The 26,229-nt window shown below is 59.6% G+C and overlaps 1 protein-coding gene across 1 annotated transcript in view; it reads left to right on the top strand.

The window, feature by feature from the left end:
• Positions 1-638: 638 nt before the first annotated feature.
• The window catches only part of INPP5A (inositol polyphosphate-5-phosphatase A), a 183,950-nt gene continuing 158,359 nt past the window's right edge, over positions 639-26,229 (top strand). The window contains exon 1 of the mRNA XM_065894444.1: positions 639-713. Coding sequence (XP_065750516.1) covers positions 639-713 — 75 coding nt within the window. The remainder of the gene's footprint in view (positions 714-26,229) is intronic.

Here is a 26,229-nt window from a genome sequence, read left to right as displayed (position 1 = left end):
GAGTCAGTGCGCCGCCGCGGCGTGGGGTAAGGCGGGGAGGCCGCTGACTGACAGGAGCGTGGCTGCGAGCGCCGAGGCCGTCGCAGGAGCGCCCCGCGCAGGCCCCACCCCTCAGGCCCTGCCTCGATTCCACACCCCGCCCCTCCCACACCCTCTCCGCCTTCCCCGCAGTCCCCGCCCCTGCAGTCTCACCCCGCCCACATGCCCCTCCCCGCCCCTCATATCTCTGTTCCTCCCCCCTCAGGCTCCGCCCTGCCTCTCGTATCCCCGTCCCACCTCCCTCAGGCCCCGCCCCTGAAGCCTGCCACGCCCCCTGGCGGTCCCGCCCCACCCCCGCGCTCGCCCCGCCCCCGGCCCGGGCGGGCCTCGTCTCAGCTATCGGCAGCGGCGGCGCTGCGGGAGCTCCGGCGGCCGCGATCCTAATGGCTGCGCGCGGGCCGCGCTGAGCGCGGGCGGAGAGCGACGGGCGTGGGGCTGCGGAGAGCGAGAGCGAGCGCGGCCGGACCCTGGCCAGGCCCCGCCCGACCGGCCGAGCCCGCGATGCGCCCCGGGGTCTGCCCCCGGCGCAGCTGACGCCGCGGCCCGCGGAGACCCCGGCCGGTCGGCCCCGAAGAGCGGCCACCCCGGCCCAGGCCGCGATGGCGGGGAAGGCAGCCGCCCCGGGCACCGCGGTGCTGCTGGTCACGGCCAACGTGGGCTCGCTCTTCGACGACGTAAGTGCGGCGCCGGACGCGGCACCCTGGACCCCGGATCCTGAGCCCCGGGACCCCGGACCCCTGTCCTGAAGCCCGAAATCCCGGGACCCAGACACTGACCCCAGAGCCCCGGGACCCCGGACTCGGGCCTGAAGCCTGGGACCCTGGGACCCTGGGACCCAGACACTGAGTCCTGAGCCCTGGGACCCTGGAACCGAGACACTGAAACTTGAGCTCTGGACCCAGGACCCCAGCCCTGAACCCTGGCCCTGGGCGCTGGAATCCTGGTCTCCTGGTCCAGCCTTCACACTCCATAGGTTGAACCTGGAGCCCAGTCCCTGAACCCAGGTCCCTAAACACCAGTCCTAATCCCTGTCCAAGGTCCCCAAATCCTGGCCCCCGAGCCCTAGTCCGAGGGCCCCATACCCTGAACCTGGTCCCAACCCTGGTACTGAATTTTGTCCCCAGAAGCTCAGCCCTGAATCCTGGTCCCCAAACCGTAGCCCGTGTCTCCCGAGCCCCAGCCCCTGACTTCTGGCCTGTGACTCCCGACCCGGCCCTCCGTGGCCCTTGCCCCTGCCCGTCTGCCTGCTTTGTCTGCAGAGCTGTCTGTGGCTGCTCGGAGGTGTAGGCACCCTCATTTTACCTTGTAACTTAGTAGCTCTCTAGTTCTCAAACAAGGGGTTTCTGTTGAAAGCCCTGGAGGACTTTATGTTTCTTGTCTGTTAAAGAGAAAGATGCAAGAAGCTTTTCAAGGCCAGAGAAAAGGATGCTGACTGCCCAAGGCCTTTACCTTCTGAGACCTCCCACCCAGGCACCCGAGGCCTTTGGGAGAAGAGTCTGCCAAGGCCCGGCGCTCCCCCGGCTCCCGAGGCCGGCGGAGGCTGACCCAGTTCGGCGTTGCAGCCACGGTGCCACCCCGCTGTTGGTACTTATACTGCCAACCCAAATAAAGCAGAATGTGGCTCAAGTGGCGTGCTTGTTTAAGAAAAAAGGGTGATGGCCCAGATGGAGCCTGAGGCGGCCTCGCACTACCCGCCCCCTCCTCCCCCAGCTCCTCCCGCGGTGAGGGTGCGGCCACTGACCACGCAGACCACTGGTGCAAACATGACTTGCATCCCTGCCTCTTCCGAGCCTCCCTTTGCTGGCAGCGAGCATGGGTGAGATGTTTCTGTAGGCTAAGTTCATGTACAGGCGAGGTGTGATTTTATTAATCAAAGGTAGGCGCTATTTTTGTGTTTTTCTTTTTTTAACTTCCAAGCGCCATGTATTATACTTCCCTGCTGGAGATGAACTGCTGGCCCTCTGACTTGGGCACAGACAGGACAACTTTATCTAGTTTCGTGATTGATCATTTTCTACAAAAGTGCCCGGTATGGGTGTGTGTCTGTATATTTAGCATTCTATTCTCGGCTTTGCAGTAACATCCACGCTAACATGGTTTTACTCAGATGATTCAGATCCGTTAGCTGTGGCTTCAAAGCCTCAGAAATGTCAGGAAAATTAAGCACGGTGGGGGCATTTCAGTCTCAAAGGGAGGAGAATTTTGCTGTGCAGACATTCTTTCCAGTAATCTTTGATTCCAAGTTAGAGCATTTTTGTTGTGTTCCGACTGTATACACACACTTCTCTCTGTGGACATTAAAGTGGATCCCTTAATTTACTTTTGTTTAGCAACAGGTTCTCTCTGAGTCTTCATTTTTCTTAAAGGCTGTATGGAGTTTTGCGTCTTGTTTGTATCGGGAAGGAACCTTTGTTTTGGTAAGCAGTGCGTGGGTTAATTCTGCAAGGTGGCTTCTGACTTAAGGGCCAGTAGAGACATATCTGTCCTCACCCACAGCTTTCTTAACGTGTGCAGCTTGGTCTGGGGCCGCTCTTCCCCAGTGGCCTGGAAAAGCAGGGGGGGGTGTTAACCAGTCCCCTGTAGCATGGCTGGTGAGAGCAGCCGGTTCTTGAGTGAAGGACATTTTAACTCCTTGGTTTATAGTAGGTTTCAGAAGAGCTGCTTGGTGACTCTGTCTTTGTGTGACATGTGCCCCTGTTGACCCACTGTTCAGACGGTGGCCCGGCCTGGGCAGGGATTTGTTCTTGCCCAGTTTCATCGTCTGGAAACCAAGCTCCACTGAGGGGCCAGGCCTCACAGTGTGTGGCATCGGCCTCTTTCTGGAGGGTGCGGGCCGAGGAGGAGGGGTCTGAGTTAGAAACAGGCCCTGCTGGGAAGGGCGGGCACTGTTGCCTTTCGTGCTCAAGTGACGGGTGATGCGTATCTGCTTCCGTAGTTTCGTGGTCTCCCCTCACTACCTCTTCGCCATCCAGAGGCGATCCTGTTAAAGCTCTGGATGTGGACTTTCACCATGGTTTGGCCCTGACGTCCTGAGACCCACAGGGCATCTCGTCTGGCAGGCAGCTCTTTCCTCGTCTGCCCGCCCGGCTTGGTTGGGTCTGGGACAGTGCGGCTACTTTAGTCCCCACACAGGGCCCTCGGGTCGCTCCTCACCCTGTGATGTGACACACGAGGGGGTGGTCACCGTCCAGAGTACATTGGTTCTCAGGCTTTTACCCCTTACACCCTTAGAAACTATGGAGAGCCCCACAGAGTCCTTGGTCTCGTCGGTCATAACCACTAGTGTCTGCCAGGTCAGTGGGTGGACCCTGAGGCAAGTGGAAACTGAGACAGTTTCAGTAGCTCTCCGAAGGGTGATGTCATCGCATGTCACAGCCCTGGAAAGCTCCACCGTTCGTGCTTGAGACGGCGGGATGGAAAGCGAGCCACGGTGCTGCACTGTTGAGGGCATAGCCGTGACCTGCTGAAGCCCTGACCTCCAGGGCCCCTGTCTGAGCTGGGGCCCGTCCTGAGCCTGCGGGGAGGGGCCTGGCCTGGCTGGGCTGCCTGGGCCTGTTCCAGGGGGCCCCCAGAGAGCCCGGAGCTCTTCCCGGCAGTCCCCAGTCGGACCGTGCTGCCACCCCCCACCCCGTCGCTGGCAAGGGGTGGCTAGGCTTGCAAACCTAATTGCTTTGCTCGAGATAGCTGGATTTTTGACAAGGGAGGTTTCTAGCTTTTGGTTCTTTACGTGGTTTTGTTGTCGTTGTTGTTTTGCTAGAAGTGAACTGAGAAGGTGGATTCTTGCAGGCTGTCGTTTCAGAACTCAGTCCCACCCTTACATGGTAAGACTGTTGCTTGGGAAAGAGACGTAGCCAAGCGGTAGGATTCTGAGAGCACAGCTCGCTCTTGGGTGTCTGCCTGGAGGGCCGTTGTCCTGCTGCGTATTCGGAGCTAAACGTCAGTTTGGAGCTGGTTCCCTTTTTGCTGGGCCAGCTCCTGAGCAGCCCCTCTTTCCGCCCGGACCTGGGGACAGCAGCTCGCTGCGCATGTGGCTCTGTGTCGGGAGTCCGCGAGCCCCTCCCCTGGGCTGGGCACCTTGGGCACTTGTCCTCTGTCTCCCCCGCCCCAGCCCCGTGTGTGTGTAGGGCCTCCCCCCTCCATCCCGGGGTGCGGGGGGCCCGCTGGGGCCTCATGCGGGGCCAGCCTCGGGTCCGGGCCTTCTCACTTGCTCTAATGGTGTGGATCCCTCCACTTCTTTGAGGAATTTCGTTTGGTGACGGCTTCACTGAGGCGTCACTCACACGCACGGACTTCACCGTGTAAAGTGTACGACTCAGTGGTTTTTAGTGTGTTCTCAGAGCTGTGCTACTATCACCGCAGTCAGTTGTAGAATTTGTTTTGTACCTGAAAAAGAAACTCTGTATGCCATAGCCGTGCCCCGCCCCGCGCCCAATTCCCTCCATCTCCCCTGAAACCCCCACAGCCCCTGATAATCACCAGTCTGCTTCCTGTCTGTGCGTCTGCCTATCCTGAATGTTTCACGTAAGCGGAATCACGCACGCGGCCTTCTGCATCTGGTACCGTGTTTTCAGAGCTCAGCACGTCACTCCTGTTGGTGGCTGAGCACCGTTCCACTGTACGGCTGTGCCCTGCTGTGTTTATCCAGCGCCAGGTGATGGGTATTTGGGCAGCCTGCACCTCTGGGCTGCTGGGGACGTTTACTTACAAGTCTTCGTGTGGACGTGTTTTGCTTCTCCTGGGCACATTCCTGGGGTGGGGACTGCTGGGTCTGCGGTGACTCGTGTTTAACCTCTTGAGGAACTGCGCTCTGTTTCCCCGTGTCGGCCCCGTCCTGCGTTCCCACCAGCGGCGCACGAGGGTTCCGATTCCTCCACGCGCTCCAGTGCCGGGTGTTATCTGTCTTTTCTCGAAGACTTGCATTGGGGCCCCCACCTCCCAGCCTCCTGGGGAGTTAGTTTCTCTAGTCGCAGGTCTTTCACTAGCATCTCTTATGTGGATGCCCAGGACGCAGGGAGGAGACCCAGACCCAGTGAGGACCGCCTCCCTCCTCCTGCCTTTGCCTGGGAAGGTCCAGCGCTTTCGGCCAGTGCCGTGAAGCAGGGGCCGGTTCTCGTCAAAGACATTGGGTTTTCCGAATTTCGAATTTTGGAGGTGGCGGTTCCTCTGTTGTCCATGCAGCCCCTGAAGCCCCCAAGGGCTCTGCCGTGCTGGGGCAGGGGTGGGGCTGAGCGGGCCAGGCCTTTTCACAGGCCCCCTTCTGGGCTCTCCCGGCTCCTGTCCCGTGGGGATGGCCGCGGGGCCATGGCCGCGGGGAGGTGTCTCCACATTCTTCTGGCATTACTGCCTCTGACCTGAGATCTCAGTGTCCTTTCTCTGTGGGAATTTGGTCTGTTTGTCCCAGTTGGGGACTCTCCGTAGATGGGGGCCTGCCCGTCCCGTCCCCAGGGTGGTGGGGTCAGAGGAGTCGGTGGGCTCATACTGGTGGTGTTTCAGAACTGCTTCCTCCACGCTGGGAAGCTGTGCCTGCACCCCGCACGCCTCCAGCCAGCGCCGACGAGCTCCTGTCAGGCCTGCCTTGGATGCGGCTGGAATTTAAACCGACGTGCGGTCATCCGTCTGGGGCCGTGCCTGCCTCCTGGTCCCTCCTGCCCTCGTCCCCGATCTCTGCCGGCCCTGGACCGGCCGCGAGAGCACACTTTCATCTGCCGCGCCTCCCGCTTTACCGGCTCTGGAGATGCTGAGGGAGGGTTTAGGTTACTGGTGGGGGAGGCACTTCTTAGGTTTGAGGTCTTAAATGCTTTGCGTGTCCTGAGTCCAGAGGAGTGAGCACTGCCGGGGGACCTGCTGGACAGCCCTGGAGGATGCTGACACGGGGCGCGTTCACGTCCACTGCCTCTCAGCCTGCGCCACTCCGCGAGCTCACGCTCTGGGCCCACGTCGGGAACTCCGTCAGCACGTGGACTGCGTGCCCTTCTGGGAGTGAGCGGGCAGGGGAGGAGGGGCCGGCGCTGCTGCCCTGGGGTTGTCTCTGGTGGGAGTCTCTTTCTGGGGAGAGAGGCCCCTGCTGGGGGTGATGCCATGTGTGTCGGGTCTGATTCGGAAGTTACAGGACTCGGACCAGGCCTGCCTGCCCGCAGCTTGCCCTTGTTTAAAGAGCCTCCTGTTTGACCCGAAGGGAGGGATGCGGAAGCCGGGGAGGCTGCCTGGGGGAGGGGGCAGGGCTTGCTAAGGGACTAGGGTGGGGTGCCTCCTTAAATGTTGACCTCCTCAGTGTTTGCCCCGGCGGGCGGGTGGGCGGGAGCATCTCCTGTTGGGAGGCGAGCTTGGTCCAGGAATGGGGTCCAGTAGGTGGGGGTCAGCACAGGGCCAGGAGGCTAGTCAGAAAGGCAACGAAGGGTCTGAGTGGAGTCTCGGTCCCCTGTCTGTTGTCACTTCTCGGACGCGGCCCTGCTCTCCCTGTGTTTATACGGGGCGGGGAGGGGAACCCTTCTGATGTGAGCGAGCTGAAGGAGGATGAGCGTGGGCCCGGGGAGGAGAGGAGTGGAGAGAACGTGGCGAGTGCCCCAGGTGGACACGGAGGCAACTTTCGGGTTCTGTCTTTTGTTGCTGCTTCGGGTAATCGGGGCACACGGGACTCTCCTGTCTGAGCCTGAGAAGTGTCCAGACGTGAGCTCCTCTGCAGGCTGGGGCTGGGCAGGTCCACTCCCAGCGTGGCTCTGAGCTCGTCGGAGAGCTCATCCTGACGAAGGTACCGCCGAGAACGCCATCGGGTCTCGTCTCTGGTGGCGAGCGAGGGTGAAGCAGCAGCTCGTCTGGGGTGTCTGGAGTGTGGGACCAGCACAGGGCCACCACCCAGCCGTGTGACTCCAGAGTTGGAGCGGGCGGGGTAGCCTGTGGGAGCCCCATCCCTGTGCGTCTGGGGAAGGCCGGGCACACGTGGGCCTCTGTTTGGGAGCATCCAGGCCCTTGTTTAGTCATGGTCCCTGCGTCTGCTTGGCCTCTGGTGATTAGACCTGTTTTCTAAAACTTAAAATTTGAGTTTACAAGGTTTGTTTTGGGAGATGGATGTGGCCCTGGGACAGGGCATCCCCTTGGATCTGCTGCACTGCGGGGGGCGGGGAACAGTGTGGAGGGCTCACGGCTCCGTCGTGGGAGGAGGTGAGCAGGGTGAGTGAGGTCCGTGGAGGCGTGGCGTGCGCCATGCACACCTGACCTGAGATGCTCCGGGAGGCGGCTCGGCCTGCACAGCTGTCGGCATCTGAGGATCTGGGGCAGGTCAGGGAGGGACCAGCCTTGTGCCATGGCTGGTCTTGGTGCTCTCACACAGCAGGGGGTTCCCGGGCTGACGGTGTGCCTTGACCATCAGGGAAGCACGCTGGTGCCGACCAGGCTCAAGGAGTTTTGGTTTTCCCTTGAGTAAGAATAAGCCAGCTCCATTTCTGGAAGCATGGCTGTGGGGTCATGATGGGTCATCGTGACCTTAGGCCCTTTTTTTCCTGGTCCTTTGCTGAGCAGAACGCCCCGAGCTCTGGCCCCATCTGAACTACCCAGGACACCTCTTGGGTCTCCGGGCACTGCAGAGCCCACGCTGAGTCTTCCTCCCTCTTCGTGTGCATCCTGGCCCGGTCACTGCATGTCGTGCCGGCCCTCCCGGCTCATCTGGCCTGCGAGCACGGGAGCTGGTGTCTGGAGCTGTATCCTGGAGGTCGGGGGCCCCCGTGTCCCCCCTTGGAAGAGTCTGGCCACAGCCCTGCTTTCAAGACAGCCCTCAAACAGCCCTCCTTTTCTGCCCCGCCTCTCGGGGCCTCTGAATGATGAGCAGTTATTCTAGGAACTGAAAGGGCTTTGAAAGCAGAAGGCCCGGCTTGGGCCTGGGTCTCGGTGGAGGGGCAGCTCCACCTTTAGTGCCTGTCCAAGGCGGTGCACTCCAGGGTCTGCAGGGACGAGCGGGGACGCAGGACAGCTCCACCTCTGTGTACACGTGACGGGGCGTGTGATTCACCTTTTTATCGCCATTTGCACGTCAGGGAGTGTGGAATGACAGCGGCACACGGGCCGCAGCGGGGCAAGGAGGGAGTGGATGCCCTGGCGGTCGTGAGGCACCTGTGCTGGCGGGGCCCCGTCCTCTCCTTCCCCACAAGGCTCCGTGGGCGGCAGTCTTGTCCTCACCTGCGTCCAGGGCTGAGCTGCGCTTGGGCTGCTTAGCCGGTCTGTCCCAGCTGCTCCCCGCCGGGGCTCCTGACGTGTGGCTCCTGCCCTCGCCTCCCACGAGCACCTGCAGCTATCCCGGTCCCCGCTGCCCGGACGGAACACGCGTCTCCGTGCTTTGGCCTAAGCCCCTCTTTTCCCAGGAGCCCCCCAGCGTCCGGGAAGGCAGGATCGCACCTCCCTCCCGGCGCAGCTCTGCCGCCTTGTCCGCCCCACATCCCTTCCCCACCTCCAGTAATTACAAGCTTTGGGCTTTTGTCATGTCTCATTACATTTGCTTGTGCTGGCCTCTGACCAGCAGTGCAGGGGCGGGATTTGGGGCTCTGCCCTGATGAGCACAGGGGCAGAGCGGACGTGGCTGTAGGGAACCAGAGTTGCTGCCAGCCTGCTGGTTGCTGGACCCCCCTGTCAGAGCTGGGTGGGGGCTGAGTTGGGAAAGGTGCGTGCCCCACTGGCCTGGCACCTCGCGGGCACCGGGGGACCAGTGTTAGAGCCGCTCTCGGAGGTCGGTGGACAGGTCTGTGGATGCCTGGGCTCCGGCTGGCTTTTCCTTCTCGCTGGGACAGTCTGGTGGAGGCACGATTTGCGTCTCGCACGGTTCACCCAGCGTAAGCGTGTGGTTCGATGGTCTTCAGAAAACGTTTGCCATCGCTCAGCTGTCACCACGGTCCAGATTGAAACACTGCCCTCCTGGCCTTTCGCAGAGCTCAGCCCCAGCCCCTGGGCGGCTCTCCCCTCCACCTGCCCTCACCGCGGATCCCACAGCACCGACAGTCCGCGGCGCTCGTGGGTGGATGCACCGGCAGCGGACTCGGGGTTGTTCCCGGCTGCTGCGCGTGGCAGGGTGCAGCCTCTGGGGGCCAGGCCTGGTTGTGTGGCGGGTGAACGTTTACCCTTTCTGGGCACCGCTCACCTGCTGTCAGAGCGGCGGCTCCACTTCCCGCCTCTGGCTGCGTGGGCTCCAGCTAAGTGTGCTCCGGCCCCTCCGCGCGGGGCCACTCGTGCTGACGTCCCTTTGATGGTGGGTGTGGGCGGAATGTCCTTGCGGCCTCTGCTTCTGAACAGTAGGCCTCCCACTCAGATGCACGGTTTGCCATATTTGTGACGGTTTTTGGCAAACTGTTGACTGGGTTGACAGGGGTGGCTCCTTGGGGCTGTCGCCCTTCTCACTTCCTGGCGGGGGGACAGAGGGTGCCAGAATCCCCCCCAAGAGGCCTGCTTTGCCCAGGCAGAAGGGGGCTGTGGTCATGGCGCACCTCTGAGCACAGTTGCGGGGGAGGCGGGGCGAGGACAGGGCCGCTGTACGGCGGAGCCCGGCGTGGACGGCGGGACGGCATGTCTCCCTGCAGGGCTGGCGTGCTGGCCGCGTCCCACGCCCTCCCTGGAGGGTGCTGAGCAGTCTGTTCGAGGGGACAGTGGTGGCGAGGGCTCCCTGGAAGGGACTCGGGTGTCCTCCCCGCCCACTGTCCCCGGACATGGGGGACACCACCCCAGGTTAGGGGCAGAGCGTGCCTCTCCCAGGGGAATTCTTTTCTCCCAGCCCCTGAGGTGTGATGGCCCATCTTGGGGGCTGTCCTCCACCCCCTCCCCTTTGCCTTTCTCCCCCGGCTGACTGGCTGTTAAGCCCAGTACAGGTCTCAGAACGTCTCCGATAGGCCTGCTGGTGCATCGCCCGCCACCTGCCAGGCTGCCATCCCTCGGGGCCCTCACCTGGGCAGCGGGGATGCTCTCAGGGGGAGCATCTCCGTGAAGCTGCCCAAGATCGCCTGCCTGTGGGACAGAAGCCCAGCCCCGCAGGTGCGTCACCTCCCGGCAGGCACGCGGCTGTCCTGGTCTGGGCTCGAGGTCCAGTGAGGAAGTGCCTCCGCAGGACGGTGGGGGTGGGTGTCAGATGCCAACGGTTCCAGCGACTTCATGGTAGAAGAGCAGGAGCCGCCACTTTGGCCTGTTCCTCCTTTAGGGAAAACCTTGTGTGACCGCAGAGGCGACAGGTCTTCAGGCTCTGAGAGGCCTGTCCCCAGCCTGGCCTGGCCTCCTGCCGTCTGTGCCACACCTGGCGGTCGTTTCTTTGCAGCTGGACTTCATGGAGGCCTTTGGGGGTGCAGCTGCCCCTGCTGGGGCCTGGCCGTCCTTCGGGGGCAGGGGTGCGTGTGCTCAGGGCCCACCTGCAAGGGGCCGCACTGGGGTCCACTTGGACCAGCGTCTTAGTTAGCTACACGGCCCGTTAGTCCTGGGGTCCTGAGGATGAGTTGGGGGCAGCTGCCCCGACCCCAGCACGGACCCAAGCTCCGAGCACCCTACCGTGCCTACGTGGGCTTTGGGGTGGCTGTCAGTGGTCGGATGTTGAGTAGAGAGTTGGGTGGGGGGAGCTCTGGCCACGCGGGTGAGCCTGTGTGTGTGAAACAGACCTGGCTCGAGTGCTCAGTGCTTTGAAAACCATCACGAGGCTCCCTCTGCAGCATCCCCGGGAGCCGTTGCACTGAGAGGCCGCTGCGAAGGCTTAGGAGCAGACAGACCCACCTGTCCTAGTTTGCCTGACGATGTCCCGGGTGCTCTCAAGTCCTGTACCTATTCTGCCTCCCAGGGCTTCATTGGGGTGTCCTAGGGGGCACTTACTTTGTCCAGTTCAGGGCAGAGCACGCTCTATGTTCGATGTATTGTAATTTGGGGCGATGTGGGCTTTACTTTCAGTTGGATTTGTTCTGTTAAGAATGACATCTGTCCAAGTAACAAACACATTTGTGGGGACATGTGTTTTGCTTTTGTTTTCTCCTTCATCACTGTAACGGTTTTTCAGATCTGTTGCAACTTCCTGTTTTTGCTGTAGCACGACCGCTCCCCTCGCCGCTGCGTCCAGGCGGGGTGCTCTGTGTGCGTTCCAGGCGGGAGGTGGCAGGCTGGGCCGTGAGGGGCGAGGGTCATGGTTAGTAGTGGTGCTGACAGAACATGGGTGAGCGGCCAGAGCTGACCAGCAGGGGAACCAAAGCAGGGCCCGGGGGCCCGTCTGGGGACTGTCTCACCAGGGCAGGCGGCGTCTCACCTCAGCTGCTGAATCCCTGCCCCGAGGACTCCAGCCTTACATATGGGGCCCGGGGCACGCTTGGTGCTTTTGGGGGTCGTTCGGGCTCCCAGGTTCCATGGGGTTCTGCTGTGTCCCCTGCCGAGATTGCAGGCGCACGGTGACACGGGGACCGGGAGAGCTTGTCTTTAAGGGCTCCTAGTAGCGTGGCCCCAGGGGCCCCGGGCTCCTGTGTCTCTCCAGAGCCAGGCCCTCTTCGAGGGGCTGGAGCCGCCCCTCCCCACGCCGCGCTCCCGCCAGCCCGGCCGCCAGGCCCGTCTGGGGCGTCCTCTGAACTGGTGGGCGCGGCAGCCAAGCGCTGGGAGCCTCCCCGAGGCCCCTCGCGTGGCGCGCTGCACCCTGGCCCCGCACCTCCCGCGCCTTCTCCGTCCGTCCTGGACCGAGACAGGAGGAGGGGTTGGCGGGAGGTCACGGGCAGGTGGAGGCCCGGAGAGGAGAGGACGGTGAGGAGGGCCCTGGGAGGGGCGTTTTGGGAGTTCGAGGAGGAGTACTTCGAGAAGGGCGTGCTGGGGGTCTGAGGCGCGGGGCCCGGGCGGCCCCAGAAGCTGACAGGTCCGACTGCTCGTAGCCTGAAGCGCCTGCCCTCCGGGGCACGGCGCCTCTGTCCTGGCCGTCCAGGGACGGGCACAGTCCACCTTCAGGGCACGGGAGACCTTGCACCGGGTCGCCTGGCTCATGGCTTGTGTGCGGGGCCCAGGCCGCCCCAGCTGCCGAGCAGAAGCAGGAGGTGAACAGGGATCTGGCTGGTGACTCGGGGTGGCTTAGGATGCCCAGAGATGCCCTGAGCGCAGAGACCACGGAGGGCCCCCCGGGGCGAGAAGCAGGGGCCGGGCCTGACGGCTTTGGGAGAACTAAGGAAGGGGGGCCGTTGGGGCCACTGTGGGGCAGGAGCAGTGGCAGGAAACGGGGAGCTGGGTGCGCTGGAGAAGCCACGTGGCCGGCGTGGGTGGCGAGCGCGGAAGCCTGGCGCTGCAGGCTGAGAGGCCGTGCCTCCGATTGTGCAGGAGCCCCTGTTTCTGTCGCGCACGGGGGACGCAGCTGGTGACGCAGCTTCTGCAGCCGGTGGGAGGAGGCCCTGAGGTGCGGGTGCTGCCCCGGCCCCCTATCTCCCGCACGGGCCTTGGGTGCGGACAGTCGGCTCCCTCCTCCAGGGAGCTGCCTGGGACCTGTCTGTAGTTTTTAATGACTGATAAGCGAGTCAGTCCGGAAAGGGAAGAAGGGGGAACTCGGGGCCGGGCCCAGCCGGGAGGGTGAGCAGCTCTGAGCCACTCAGGGAGATGCAGCCAGAGGTTACTGGCGCCCCCGAGGTGCGCCCTGAGGTGTACGGGAGGGGCCCTTGAGGATGGGGTCCGTCGGGAATGGCGCTGGAGGAACCCGGGACGGCAAAGCGGAAGCACCGACGTGCGTGCTTTCCATTGCTGTTTTTCCAGTACAATAAAACTCCACTCAGAAATGTAAAAATTTATGCTAGTTCCTAGGAGAAAGTTGACGTCTCTGAACCTTGATAACCTTGATAATTTTAGTTTCCTCTAATGAGAAAGATTGTGTGGTGTGACCCACAAAGGCTCTGAAATGTCTCCCCTGTATTCTGCACGGTGTTGCCTTCAACGCTACCAACCCGGACAGACCGCAGAATGACTTCAGCGTTTTGTGGCAACGGCTGCATTCCAGACCTGTGCTGTGTGAAAGCAAAGTTCTAACTGTGTTCTGTCAGAGAATGAGCACCCGCCTACCGCTGGGTGGAGCCACCTGGGGGTCTGCGGGAGCCTCTGGGGCCCAGTGGGCTGCGGAGCTGGGCACGCATGCTGGACTCCCTCAGGAAGGAGGGGGGCACCGGGGCCCAGACACCTGTCGCGGCATCTGTGTGTTCTGGGGCGCAGAGCTTGTGGCGGAGGCACCCCCAGGCCGGCCCTTCCTGTTGCAGGTGGGCCGTTGAGTCCTTGTGCTGGGGTCACAAAGCGCAAGGGTCCTGGGGCACTCCTGCCGCTCCCACCCTGTGCTGCGTCCCCTCTCGATGTTGCGCCACTTCCTTGGCGTTGTAGCAGCCGTGGGATCCACTCTCCCGCACACAGCGCACTGCCTTCGCGGGGGGACCCCGAGGGCCAGTGAGCGCCCTTTTCCTGCGGTCACAGTGCCGAGCCCCCGGCATCTGGAGGGCCTGGCCCACGGGCTGGTGTGAGCCGCCGTCCTGCGCGCCTGGGCAGTGTCACGTGCCTGCGTGTCACGTCCACCCCACGCACACGTGCGTGCGCGTCACACACGTGCACGTGTACCCACGCCTCTAGTGATGTGGGGACGCCTGGTAATCACATCACACCAGCTGTTGGTTCTGTCAGATGGTATGACGTGGAGTCTGTTATCATTTACTTTGTTACCCTGCTTGCTTGTAGTATCATTTTTGAGCCTTTTTCCTTGGATTTTCCAGGATGTCTGTTTTAGAATTATGTAGCTCCTATGGATCTTGTATCTAAATTATTAATAGAGTTATTTGGACAGGGAGGTGATCATAGGGTCTATAGAATAGCTACTGTTCTTTTTGTTACTGACACTGTTATCTGGGGTCATTTATCTCCTCAGGGCTGCGATTACACAGAAGTCCAGGGAGGTCTGTTTGTATAGGACTTTCGACTGCAATTTCTTTCCTGTATCTCATGTTGTGCTCGCGAAATTTTGCAACTTTCTTGTGTTTTTTCTTCCTGTGCCGTGGCACTGTTTGAAAGCCCCTGACCAGAGATTGGTGAGTCTACCCGCCTAAAAGCACTCGGAGTTCCCGAGTGATCCTCCCCACTTGGTCCAAGGGCACCTTTCTGTTTCCTGCCGTGGGTGACTTCCTCGGACCTGAGACTTGGGCAGCCTCGGGCAGCACGGTTGGGACCTGCTGATGAAGTAGGAGTCTCTGTATCTGGCCGGGGGCAGATGAGTGCGCTTGGAGCAGGTAAGCTTAGGGAGAGTGTCGGCCCTGGGAGCAACCCCTCCGCAGGAGAGGCCTTCTCCTGCTGTCCCCCAGCACCAGCCGTGAGTGGCCCCGGTGCTGTGGGTGGAGGGTTCCAGGCTCCCGGAAGCTCCTTAGCTTGAATGAGAGACTGCAGAAATCTGAAGACGACGACCATTTGTCACTTTGGGGCTTAGTTCGCTCCCTTTGTGTAGGGCTGAGTAGATTTGTCTCTTCTGGCTCTTTCCCGAGTTGCTGTGACTGTGGGGTGGCAGGGGCCCCACCGAGGGCCTGCAGGCCCGCTGTTTGTCAGCCTTGGGCTGTGATGGTCCTGAGGTCAGACCGCATCCGAGTTACAAGGTGAGTGAGAGCGAGTGTGGCTTGCAGTGGGCGAGGGCCACCTGGGGCTCTGTGTCAGCTTTCTGTCTGACAGGGGCGGCACAGTGCAGGGTTACAACCTCAGATGGGCTTTTTACCCCGGGTGTCTGTCAGAGCATGGAAGCCGCTGCCCCCGCTGCCCTCCTGGTCGGTCCCCCGCGGCCTGGCTGGTGGGGTGCCCGGCTGACCCCTCTGAGATGGGCCTCCATCCCCTCCTGCTTCAGTCACTGCTTTCCCAGGGAGCCTGTTACTGTGAAAGTGAGCAGATCCTCCGCCACGGTGAATCACAAAATAAGGGGTGATTGAACATAAATGTGACAACCAAGACTTTTTAGCTTACAGAAAAAGCAGCCTGGTTGCCAGATGTCGAGTTTCTGCAGGGCGGGCAGGGGACTTCAGAGGTCCCCTTCCCTGGGCGGTCCTTCCTGCCCCCCACCCGTGCGTCCTGCTCTGCCCCGCGAGGCTCTCGCTCCACGGAGAGGGTTAGCGCCCTGATCGGGATGGTCCCGTGGTGCCCGCCGGTTCGGATCTCCTGCCTGGACCCTGAGCCCAGCGTGGCGCACGCGGCTAAGGTCGCCGTCGCCGTCCCTCCTCTGCTCTGGAGACCTGAGTCCCCGATGGGCAGGCTGCCTTTGGAGGGGGGGCCTGGTGTGTGTGGCCTCTCCCGTGGCGGCAGGATGGGGAGGGCACCGGTGGCTCCAGTGCGGGGGAATGTTCGGTGCGGAATCCCGTTGCTCTTCTCTCCACGGGGCGGGGCGGGGGCGAGCACAGTCCACGTCACCGCATGTTCACCCACCTCGCCGCGGTTGACGTGCCTTGACTCTAGCTCCTGCACTGTTCAGAGGCAGATCGGCCCCGGGTGGCGCGTCCCCGCAGCTTGGCGCCCTCTGTCGGCAGAGCTTCTGGGCGCTCGCCGGCTCCGGCGCACGTCCAGCCCCACCAGGGCCCCGGCCGGGGCTCTGCCTGCCCCTGCGGGCGCCCCACATCCAGGAGGCACCAGGGCCCGTGGACGTGTGTTCTCGTGGGAACCAGTCATCTCAACGGCCCCAACATGAGGCCTCTCGTCGCTGTGCCCGCCAGCCCCCTTCAGCCAGAGGCGGCCTCCGCCGGGAGCCTCCCAGCTCCCCCCGGACCCCTAAGCTGGCCTCTCCCCGTCTCAGGGTCCCTGATGAGGACCCGATGAGGTGCTACTGAGCCAGGGTGGGTGGTGGGGGAGTCCCTCCTGGCTTGGGAGGAAAGCTGGCGCACCTTGGGTGGGGTGCTGTGCTCTAGCCTTTGTGCGTGCTGTCAGGTGGGTGGGTTGTAAAGGGTTCGCACGGTGGAGGATGAGTCATTCCATCTGGAGGGCTGTATCGGCGGCATTTATCGTTGTTGTTGTTGTTATTTAAAGGTTGGGACAAAATTCAGGTACCGTAAGGTTCGCTCTTTCTGTGCATGCAGTTCAGTGTTTAACATATTCTCAGGGTTGCGCAACCATCACCACTAACCCCAGAATGTTTTCGTCACCCCTAAAAGAGACCCGGTACCCCTTAGCAGTCACTCCCCGTTTCTCCCTCCCCCCAACCCTGGCCACCACTAGTCTACTCTGTGTCTATGAATTGGCCTGTTCTGGACGCCTCATATACGTGGAATCAGACAACATGTCTGACTTCTTTTTCTTATCAGGTGTTCAAGGCTCATCCACGTCGTACCTGTGTCAGCACCTCACCCCATGTAGTGACCGAGTGCTGCTTCGTTGCATGCCAGACCGCGCTTTGTGCATTCAGCAGTGGATGAAGCCAAAGCTTCTGTGAATAGTGTTGCTGTGAACGTTTGTGTACACGTTTTTGTGTGAACATGTTTTTAATGCCCTTGGGCGTATAGCTAGGCATGGAATTGCCGAGTCATATGATAAGTCCTTGTATAACTTCTCGAGGAGCTGCCAGACTATTTTCCAAAGTGTCTGTACCATTTTGAATTCCTACCAGCAGAGCACAACGGTTCTAATTTTTCCACATCCAAAACAACCCTTGTTGTTCATCTCTTTGAGTCTATAGCTGTCCTGGTGGGTGTGAAGTGGCGCTGTTTTGCGTTTCCCTGATGACTATTCGTATAGATATTGAGTGTTCCCTCCATGTGCGTATTAGGTACTCGTGTATGTACTTGGGAAAAATGTTTATCATTTAAATCTTCTGCCTGGTTTAAAATTTTTTTAAATTGTTGAATTTTTCTTTATATATTCTGGATACTAGATTCTTATCATATATATGATTTGCAAATATTTTTTCCTGTTCTTTGTGCTGTCTTTTCACATCCTTGATAGTGTCCTTTGAAGCACAAGCGTTTAAAATTTTGATGAAGTCCAATTTATCTGTTTTTTTCTTTGGTTGCATGTGCTTCACATTGTCACATCTAAGAAACCATTGCCAACCCTCCTGCACTGTTGATGAGAATGTAAACTGGTGCAGCCACTACGGGGAACTGAATGGAGGTTCCTTCAAAAATTAAAAATAAAACTCATATGATCCTGCAATCCCACTCCTGGGCATGTGTCCAGAAAAGACAGAAACTCTAATTTGAAAAGATCCATGCACCCCTATATTCATAGCAGCACTATTCACAATAGCCAAGGCATGGAAACAACCTAAATGTCCACTGACAGGTGAATGGATAGAGAAGATGTGGTCCATATACACAATGGAATATTACTCAGCCATAAAGAAGAATGAAGTAATGCCATTTGCCACAACATGAATGGACCTAGAGATGATCATACTAAGTGAAGTAAGTCAGACAGGGAAAGACAAATATCATACGATATCACTTATATGTGGAATCTAAAAAAATGATACAAATAAACTTATTTACAAAACAGAAATAGACTCACAGACACAGAAAACAAACTTACGGTTACAAAGGGGAAATGGGGGGAGGGATAACTTGGGAATTTGGGATGAACAGATACACACTACTATGTATAAAACACATAAACAGGGCTTCCCTGGTGGCGCAGTGGTTGAGAGTCCGCCTGCCGATGCAGGGGACACGGGTTCGTGTCCCGGTCCGGGGGGATCCCACATGCCGCGGAGCGGCTGGGCCTGTGAGCCATGGCCGCTGAGCCTGCGCGTCTGGAGCCTGTGCTCCGCAACGGGAGAGGCCACAGCAGTGAGAGGCCTGCGTACCGCAAAAAGAACCAAAACAAAACACATAAACAACAAGATCCTGCTGTATAGCACAGCGAACTGTATTCAATATCTTGTAACAACCTGTAATGGAAAAGAACATGAAAAAGAATATATGTATGTGTGTATGTGTGTGTGTATATACATGTATATATATGTGTGTACATATATATACACACACACACATATATGATGGAATCACTTTGCTATACACCTGAAACAGCGTAACTCAAATATACTTCAATTAAAAAAATACCAATAAAGATGTATTAAAAAAATACACATAGGGAAAAAAAAGAGAGACAGCAAAGAAAAAGGAAACCATTGCATATCCAAGGTCACAAAGACCCCATCTTTTCTTCTAAGGCTTATAGTTTCAGCTCTTAAAGTCACGTCCTTGATCCGTCTTGAATTAATTTTTATATATGGTGTGAGGTAGGGCTGCCCCCTCATTCCTCTGCGTGTGTGCATATCTAGCTGCCCCAGCACCGTTTGTTGGAAAGACTAGTCTTCCCCGTTGAATTGCCTTCTTGAAGATTAATTGATCACAGATACATAGATTATTTTCCTGGACTCTCAATTCTGTTTTCTTCATCTGTATGTCTGTCCCTGTGCCAGGACCGCAGAGTCTTGATAACTGTAGTTTGTAGTAAGATTTTTTTTTTTATTTTTGAGGTACACGGGCCTCTCACTGTTCTGGCCTCTCCCGTTGCGGAGCACAGGCTCCGGACGCACAGGCCCAGCGGCCATGGCTCATGGGCCCAGCCGCTCTGCGGCATGTGGGATCTTCCCGGACCAGGGCACGAACCCGTGTCCCCTGCATCGGCAGGCGGACTCTGAACCACTGCGCCACCAGGGAAGCCCTAATTGTCTTTTTATTACTGAGTTTGTGAAAATTAATAAAAGGAAACCTCATTTAAAATGGAGTTGGGAGGCCAGCAGAGGGAGCTCCCAGGCAGGTACCCATTTTTATTTTTATTTTACTTTTGGCTGTGTTGGGTCTTCGCTGCTGTGTGTGGGTTTTCCCTAGTTGCGGCGAGCGGGGGCTACTCTTCGTTGCGGTGCACGGGCTTCTCATTGCAGTGGCTTCTCTTGTTGCGGAGCACAGGCTTCAGTAGTTGTGGCGCATGGGCATAGTTGCTCCGCAGCATGTGGGATCTTCCCGGACCGGGGCACGAACCCATGTCCCCTGCATCGGCAGGCGGACTCTCAACCACTGCGCCACCAGGGAAGCCCTGTAGTAAGTTTTGAAATGGGGAAGTGTGAGTCCTCCAACTTTGTACTTCTTTTTCAAGCTTCTTTTGTCTGTTCTGGGTGTCTTCCATTTCCACATGAATTCTAGGATTAGCTTGTCACTTTCCACAGAAGAGGCCGCTGGAAGTTTGATGGGGATGGCTTGAATCTGCAGATTGCTTTGGGGAGCGTTGCCGTCTTAACATTACGTCTTGCTGTCCATGGACCCAGGATGTCTTTCCATTTATTGAGGTCTCTTTAATTTCTTCCAGTGATGTTTATACTTTTCAGGACAAGTCTTACACATCTTTTGTTTACCCTATTCCTAATCTTTTTACTTGTAATTAGGTCTGCTCGGATTTCCTGTTTTTTTCTGGGTTAGTTTCAGAGTTTGTCTTTCTGGGAATTTGTCATCTCATCTAGGTTACCAGTTTGTTGGCAGACCTTTGTTCATCTTATTCCCTTGTGATCCTTTTTATTTCTGTAGGGTTGGTAGTACTATTCTCGCTTTCATTCCCGATTTTAATAATTTGAGTCGTCTGACTTTTGTCAGTGTAGCTAAAAATTTGTCAATGTCATTGATCTTTTTAAAGGACCAACTCTTGGTTCCACGGACGTCTCTCTGTTGCTTTTGTGTTCTTTGCGTTGGCCGCGTTCCGGGTTAGATCACACAGAAGCCTGTCTTGGACGTCTCGTTGCTGCCGTGGCTCCCGGGGAGGATTCCATTCTCTCCTTCTGTCTTGCCTTGCCTTGTGTCTGGTCGACACTGAGCCGTCCTCTACTTGTTCCTGAGGCAAGTGGCTGCCCTTCTCCTGAGCCGCTTGTGGTGGCCACAGGTGGCACGTGGCTCTGACTTTGGGTCCTCTTCCCATGCGATGAGCTTCGGGGCAGTTTTCCTCTGTTCCCCGGGCGAGGTGGCCCTCACTGCAGGTTCATTGGCTTCGCCTGTTGCTTGAATGAATGCAAAGTCAGCGCAAGCCTGCTTCCAGCCTGGTGCCCCTCTGGGCACTCTGGCGTCCCTGGGCCCTGTGCCCGCAGCTCCGAGACCCTGAGGGTTGTCACGGATGCACGTGCTCCCTTCTGCGTGCGGGCTGTCCTCTCCAACGTAGGAAGGCGCAGCGCGTGCCTGGGGTTGTCTGCAGCCAGCCTCCCGCTGGCCCGCGGAGGCCATGGACCGAGGGGAGCCCGCACAGTGCGAGCTTGGTTCACCCATCTGATTCCGGAGGATGACCCTGCAGTTGGCCCTGGTCTCCAGGGCGTGTGGACACTTCCTGACTCAGGGGCAGTTTTCCAGAGCCCATTAGGACCAGAGGTGGCCGTGAACCCTGCTGTCCGACCCCGTGTGTCTGCCCAGGAGGGAACCGGCTTCTCACAACGAGGCAGGTCTTGCTTAACCAGTGTGAGCAAGAGATTGACTTGAATCCGCGAAAAATGGAGCTTCTCGTGGAACACACTGACCCCAGTGTCCCCCACTCTTCCTTTCCCAGTGAGACTGTCAGCGGCCCCCTGCTGCGGCTCGGCCACTGCACGGTTGCCAGGAGCCCTGAAGGTTAAGGTCACAGTTCCCAGTGTGGAACCTCTTTGGGGGTGACCTGAGGGAGTCTCAGCTCTGAGGCTCGGCCGCAGTGGTGGGCTGGCCCTTGCCGACCGCAGCCCTGGCCCCTGCCTGGCCTGGGAAGAGGCCCGCCTCAGCCTGCGTGGTCAGCCTGGCGTCCACACCTGGCACTTGAGGTCCTCGGTGGTCCGAGCTCCGTCCTGTGTGCGTGGGTTCTGTCTGAGGGCGAGCGCTGGGGCCTCCTCGGAGTGGAGCCCGCTCCGGGGGGCGACTCTGCCCGCCCCCGCTGACTTGGGGTCTGGGCCCTGCCCTCAGTGGGGCGGAGTGAGGGGAGGATCATGGCCAGGTTACCTGCTGCCAGCGCAGGGCTCGAGGTGCAGGAGACAGAGCTGCTCTTGCACGTCTGAGCAGAAACGGAAGTTTTAACAAGCAGGTGGCTTCCTTGTCAGGCCGAGTCCGCCCCACCTCGGGCCCTCGCACTGCCGTCGGGCAGAGGGCACCACTGCCGGCCCCGCCTGGCGGCTTCGGACAGCTGGGTCCTCCGCCCCTGCCCTCGCCGAGGTGGGTGCCAGGCAGGCCTCTTCCCGTCACCGGTGTTGGGCTCGGCGGTGTGGGTGGAGCCCAGGGAACCACAGTGACAGGAGGACGGCCATGTGGGCCCTGCCAGGGGCACCGTCACCATCAGGCTGCGCTTCTCCCCCTGCCGGGCATTCAGACTGGTAGGTCGTTGACACACCCCAGTTTTAAATTCTGGTTACTGTGAAAGACAGTAATACTTTGGCTTAAAGTATTCTTTTCCAACAGCTTGTCATTAGCTGCCTGAAAACAGACATTTTAGTCTAAAATGTGAAAAGAAGAATTAGAAAGTGAAAACTCACTTCGTGGCTCCTGTTTGACTGACTGACAGGTGCTTCTGTGCAGCGCCTGAGACAGCAACCGCGGGGGCGAATGCAGGGCCGTGTCCTCGGCATCTTGGGGGCCCGGCCAGGACCTGCGGCCCCCAGGCGCGGAGCTGCCCGTGCGTCCCCTCTGCTACCCACGATGTTTGGAATCGGTTTGCGATGGAACACAGGGTGTTTGTTTGTATTTTCCTAGACATTTAAAAAAGTGGCATTTGCTGGGTTCTGAGATGGAGACCACATGAGTGTGTGTAAATTTAACACATCTGTCTGTAAATAGGTGTTGTTTAAACATAAACTACCTTCCATTTACTGTTCCTTAGTATACACTGGTTTTTAAAAATACACGAGTGGTGAGCAGTGTGGTCTCTGAGTTTCACTTCAGGGTGACAAAGGATGCAGAGCAAAGTGTTGATTTTAAGGAGGGGCATTGGTCCTGGCGGGGCTAGAAGGCCTGGAAGTGTTTGCCCTTCACCTTGGGCCTCTCCTTCCTGAGTCTGCGTCACGAGAAGGAGTGGGCGGCCAGAGCCTCATGGACATCGTTCCTGGGTTCAGACGTGGCCTGGGCACCGTCGCTGAGCGGCAAGATCCCGGACGTTTGGCCCAGGCCGTTGACCCGGGAAGGGAGGAGGGAGGCCCTCCTGCCGGTCGGGGTCTCAAGGAGCAGCGAGGCCCCAGCAGGACTGTCTCTGTGTCTGGGCTCCTCTCAGAGGCCAGCGCAGACGTGGCGCCCACACCCAGCACCCCTGCCCCGCCACGCCTTGTGTACCCGCCGTCTGCGCGTTCCCAGACGGCCCACCTGGCTCCTCCCTCGTGTCCCTGCGAGGGCCGGGGCGACCGTAGCTGGCTTAGGTGCCACAGAGGCCTCGCTTTGCTGCTGGGGATCCGTGCCCATCCCAGAACTGGTCGTGTTTGGAGGCGGCTAGTCCGCCGCCCACCCTCGAGGTAAAGGGCAGTGACACCCGCTGGTCACAAGGGGGCGAGGGATGGCATCCTTGAGGAAAGGGGGCGCCCCGAGGGGCTGTCCTGGCAGCAGCACGCTGTCTCCTCCGAGACTCGCCGAGGCTCTCCCATTGCCCGGTGGCCGGCCGGGGGCCTTTCTTCCCGCACTTTGCTCACTTGGGGGCACCCACCTGTGGGCTCCCACCTGTGGGCTAGGGCTCGCGCGGCTGGCGCCCTGGTGTCTGTGCGTGTGCTGGCCAGCTGGGAAGCCCTCAGAGGCTTAGCCAGAGTCTGCCAGAGGCTGAGGGGTGGCTTTGCCCAGTACTTTGAGGTTGGGAACTTTGACTTTGAGCTGGATGTGGACCGATAAGACGTGACAGGAATGGATGAACTTGCACTTGTGTGCAGCCTGCTCTCGCCTGTGGACCAGCTCCTGTGTCCACGGTCATCTGTGGGCCCGCTCTCATGTCCGTGGGCCAGATGTGTCAAGTGCTGGGGTGGCACCTGGGAGCTCGAGCACCTCGGAGCTGGGAGGGCTGTGGCTGGGCTGGCCGGGGCCTTCGGTGCCGTCCTCCCCGTCAGGGCCACTCGTGTCGTGGGGTCAGTTGGCCAGTTTTCCAGCTGCAGGAACTTGAGAGCTACTCCTGGCCCTGCTTGACTGGTCGGCCCCGCCTTTGTTCTTTTAAGACAACAAGCTTCGGGCGTGAATGTCTGTGACTCAGCTTCTGAGTCCAGCCTGGCAGAGTGCACTGTGGCATCCCTGAGGGCGCCCTGCTGAGCCTGGGCCAGTGGAATGCTCACTGGTCCACCCACCTCCCGGGTCCCCCGCGCACCCAGGCAGCCCTCCTCCCCGCTGCGGCCCCTCCTGACCCTGACTCCTCTCCTCGGCACCTTCTCCTGAGGGGCGCGGCCCCAGGCAGGTTCCTGGGGGTGGGAGGGCCAGCGGAAGGAGCAGTGCCCGAGGCTGCTCCCCCCAGAACTGCCCCCGGTCCGGACCTTCCCCTGAGCTCCCGGCAGCCGTCCCCCCCTTCCCAAGGTGCTCAGCCAGTCCACACCCGAGCTCTGGTCCAGACGTCCCCCAGCCCAGGCCACACCAACTCCTTCAGTCACGAGCTGACCAGCTCTTTCCCAGATCCAGTCTGTTAGCACAGCGCTTCCCAGCTCGCGGGGCCATTGTCTGCCTGGGGCCCCGCAGGGCCGTCCGAGGCGCTCAGTGCTCCCCCTCCCCTGGCAGGTGCACTGTAGGGCCGGGGGCCGGGGGCGCATCCTGGAGTTCACTGGGGACGTGCGAAGGCCTTGACATTGATCGTGTCAGCTCTGTATCTTGGTCTCCAACCCTGGGAAGAAAACCTGAGTCAGAGACGAAGGCTGTGGCCTTTCCTTGAGGTGACACGTGTCAGGCCCGGACCACTGACTGTGGTGGACTGTGCTGTCGCTGGGACGTGGAAAGACCGGGGGTCAAGGCCAGACCCTGGGAGGCCCCAAGGGCCACTTCCTGCCGGAGCCTGAACGGAGGAAGGTCCGGCGGGGCGCCCGCTTCCCGGCCCACGAGCCCCTGGGGCCCGGCCTGCTCCCCGCTCAGCCTGGGCCCGCCTGGCCCTCGCAACTGAGCTGCCCTCGGCCTGTTGCAAGTGGAGCAGAACCTCCTGGAAAGTCTTCAGAGGAACAGTCGTCAGGCTGGAACAGTGTTCCAGTGCTTGCGACGGTGGACTGCCCTGGGCCGGGTCCCCTTCGGGGGGATCCCCGCGGCCCTAGTCTCTGGTGGCGCTGACATCTGGGGACACGGCAGAGTCAGGACAAGCTCCGGGGCCCTGGCGAGCGGGAGCCGCAGGGCCTGCTGGGAGGAGGCGCCCGAGGACCTGGGGAAGACCCCACCCCGGGTGGAGGGCCCAGTCGGGGGAGGGCGCCAGCTGCAGGCCTGCCCTGCAGCTCTTGCAGGAGGTCCGGGCGTGGGAGGAGCTTCTGGGAGGCCGAGTCTCCTTGGCCGGCCTGGGCTGGGCATCTGTGTCCTGGGCCCGGGGCGGCAGCGAGGTATGGGGGTCTGAGGGTGTGGTGCTTCTGGGACCCCTGGCCACGAGGAGGGGAGCAGATGACGGGGGCCTGCGTCCTTGTGGTCTCCATGTATGCGTTCTCTCTGAAACGTTCTCCGGACTCCTGCTGTGGCTGTACGAGTAGAGGGGTGATGGGTGGTAATAGTCTGACTTGGGAGCTTGGGCAGGACCGGAAAGCAGCGTGAGCTTTGTTCAGAGTCTGGGCTGTGAAGCCGCTGGGGCCCCTGGAGCCGGCCGAGGGGTCAGGCTGGCGCCGGGTCTGCTTGTTGCCCCCCTGCCCTAGAGTTCTGGTTCTGGCGTTTCCGCGGCCCTGCGGGGGCGGCTCCATCTTTCCTGGCCAATCAGGTGTCTCAAATGCAGATGTTGGCTTCGTATTTACAGCAAGGGAATTAAACGGGAGCGTGTTCGTGTTCGCTAGTTTTACAGAAAAGCTCACGTTTTGTTTTGTGTGTCAGGGCAGGAGAGCAACAGAAAATACCAGTAAGTCTGAAAGGATCATAATTATGGGTTGCCGTAGTGAATAACTTTAAAATCGAGAAGAATTCTCAGGGCTGCTACTGAAAACGAAGCATGAGGGGGTGTCCCCAGAAAGATGACACCAGAAAAAGGAGCGGAAAGAGGAAAACAAGCCCAAAGTCTCCCCGGCACACGGGGTCAGCTTTATGGTTCCACCGTGATTGCTGGTCGGGACTGACACGCAGGGGCTCTAGTGCCTGGTCTTCATTACTCCGTGCTTTGGTCGAGGCGTCAAGGACGTACATCCACTCAAAGTTCATCTGTCAGGGCCCCCAGCACAGGCTCGCAGACGCCACCTCGGAGGGCGGGCGTGCGGGCCAGGCACATCTTCGGGCCCTGGATCTGCGGCCTCCTCCTCTCCTGTCATCATGCTGGTCGCCGTCCTCTGAGTGTGGCAGTGTGTCCTGGGGGGCCTCTCGGTGACCTCGTCAAGCCCTGGGCTTCCTCCTTGGCCTGGGCAGCCCTGCGTGTTGTGAAGAGCATCTTGAGTGTGTCTGGGCAGTTGTGACCTTGCCTCTGGGGGCGTGTGACTCAGGGCATGGGTCGTCCCTGGCTGTCAGGCCAGCGCCTCTCATGCCGCTCCTGCCCCCCCCCCCCCCCCCGCCTGTCGGTCACCTAGTCAGTCCTTACGTACCCACGTGATTGAGAGTCAGTTCTAAAAGTTCTGGAGTTGTTTGGAATAGAATGTATACATCAAGAGTGTTGTTTAAGTGGCTGAAAGCCCCTGATGAGAACTCAGCAGTGGGGTGGGGCAGCACGGGGGTGTGCAGTGGGATTTCTGGGCACCCAGCATGGCTGTTAGCGGGGTGGCTTTCCACGGGGCCTGGGCACTCCAGCCTTTGAGGTGCTACGTTCAGGGTTTATTCACGCGGCACGTGTGTACCGTGTGCCGGACCCCACGTGGCCCGCGGGGTGGTGCTTGTGGGCAGGCTGTGCTCGGAGAGGCCGCTGGCTGAGCCTCACGGAGCCACCCCTGCTCCGCGGGGAGCAGCGCGGATACGGCGAGCCGTCTCTAGGGCGCTGTCCTACAGCCTCCGTGCTGAGCAGTTTGACATGTCTCCACATGTTTCGTAGAGCTTGTTTTAAGTGGTGCCTATTTGAAGATTTATTTTAATTCCAAATCTAAAAACATGAAATGAGCCAGACTTTTCTCTAAGGCACTTTTCCTCTCTTGGTCTTCAACCTACAGCCGTGGAGGCACGCCTGCTGGTGTGGACGAGACTCCAGATGTTTGGG

The sequence above is a fragment of the Phocoena phocoena genome, chromosome 16 (genome assembly GCF_963924675.1).
Source record: "Phocoena phocoena chromosome 16, mPhoPho1.1, whole genome shotgun sequence".
Taxonomy (NCBI): domain Eukaryota; kingdom Metazoa; phylum Chordata; class Mammalia; order Artiodactyla; family Phocoenidae; genus Phocoena; species Phocoena phocoena.
This window is presented reverse-complemented; position numbering and strand designations above follow the sequence as displayed.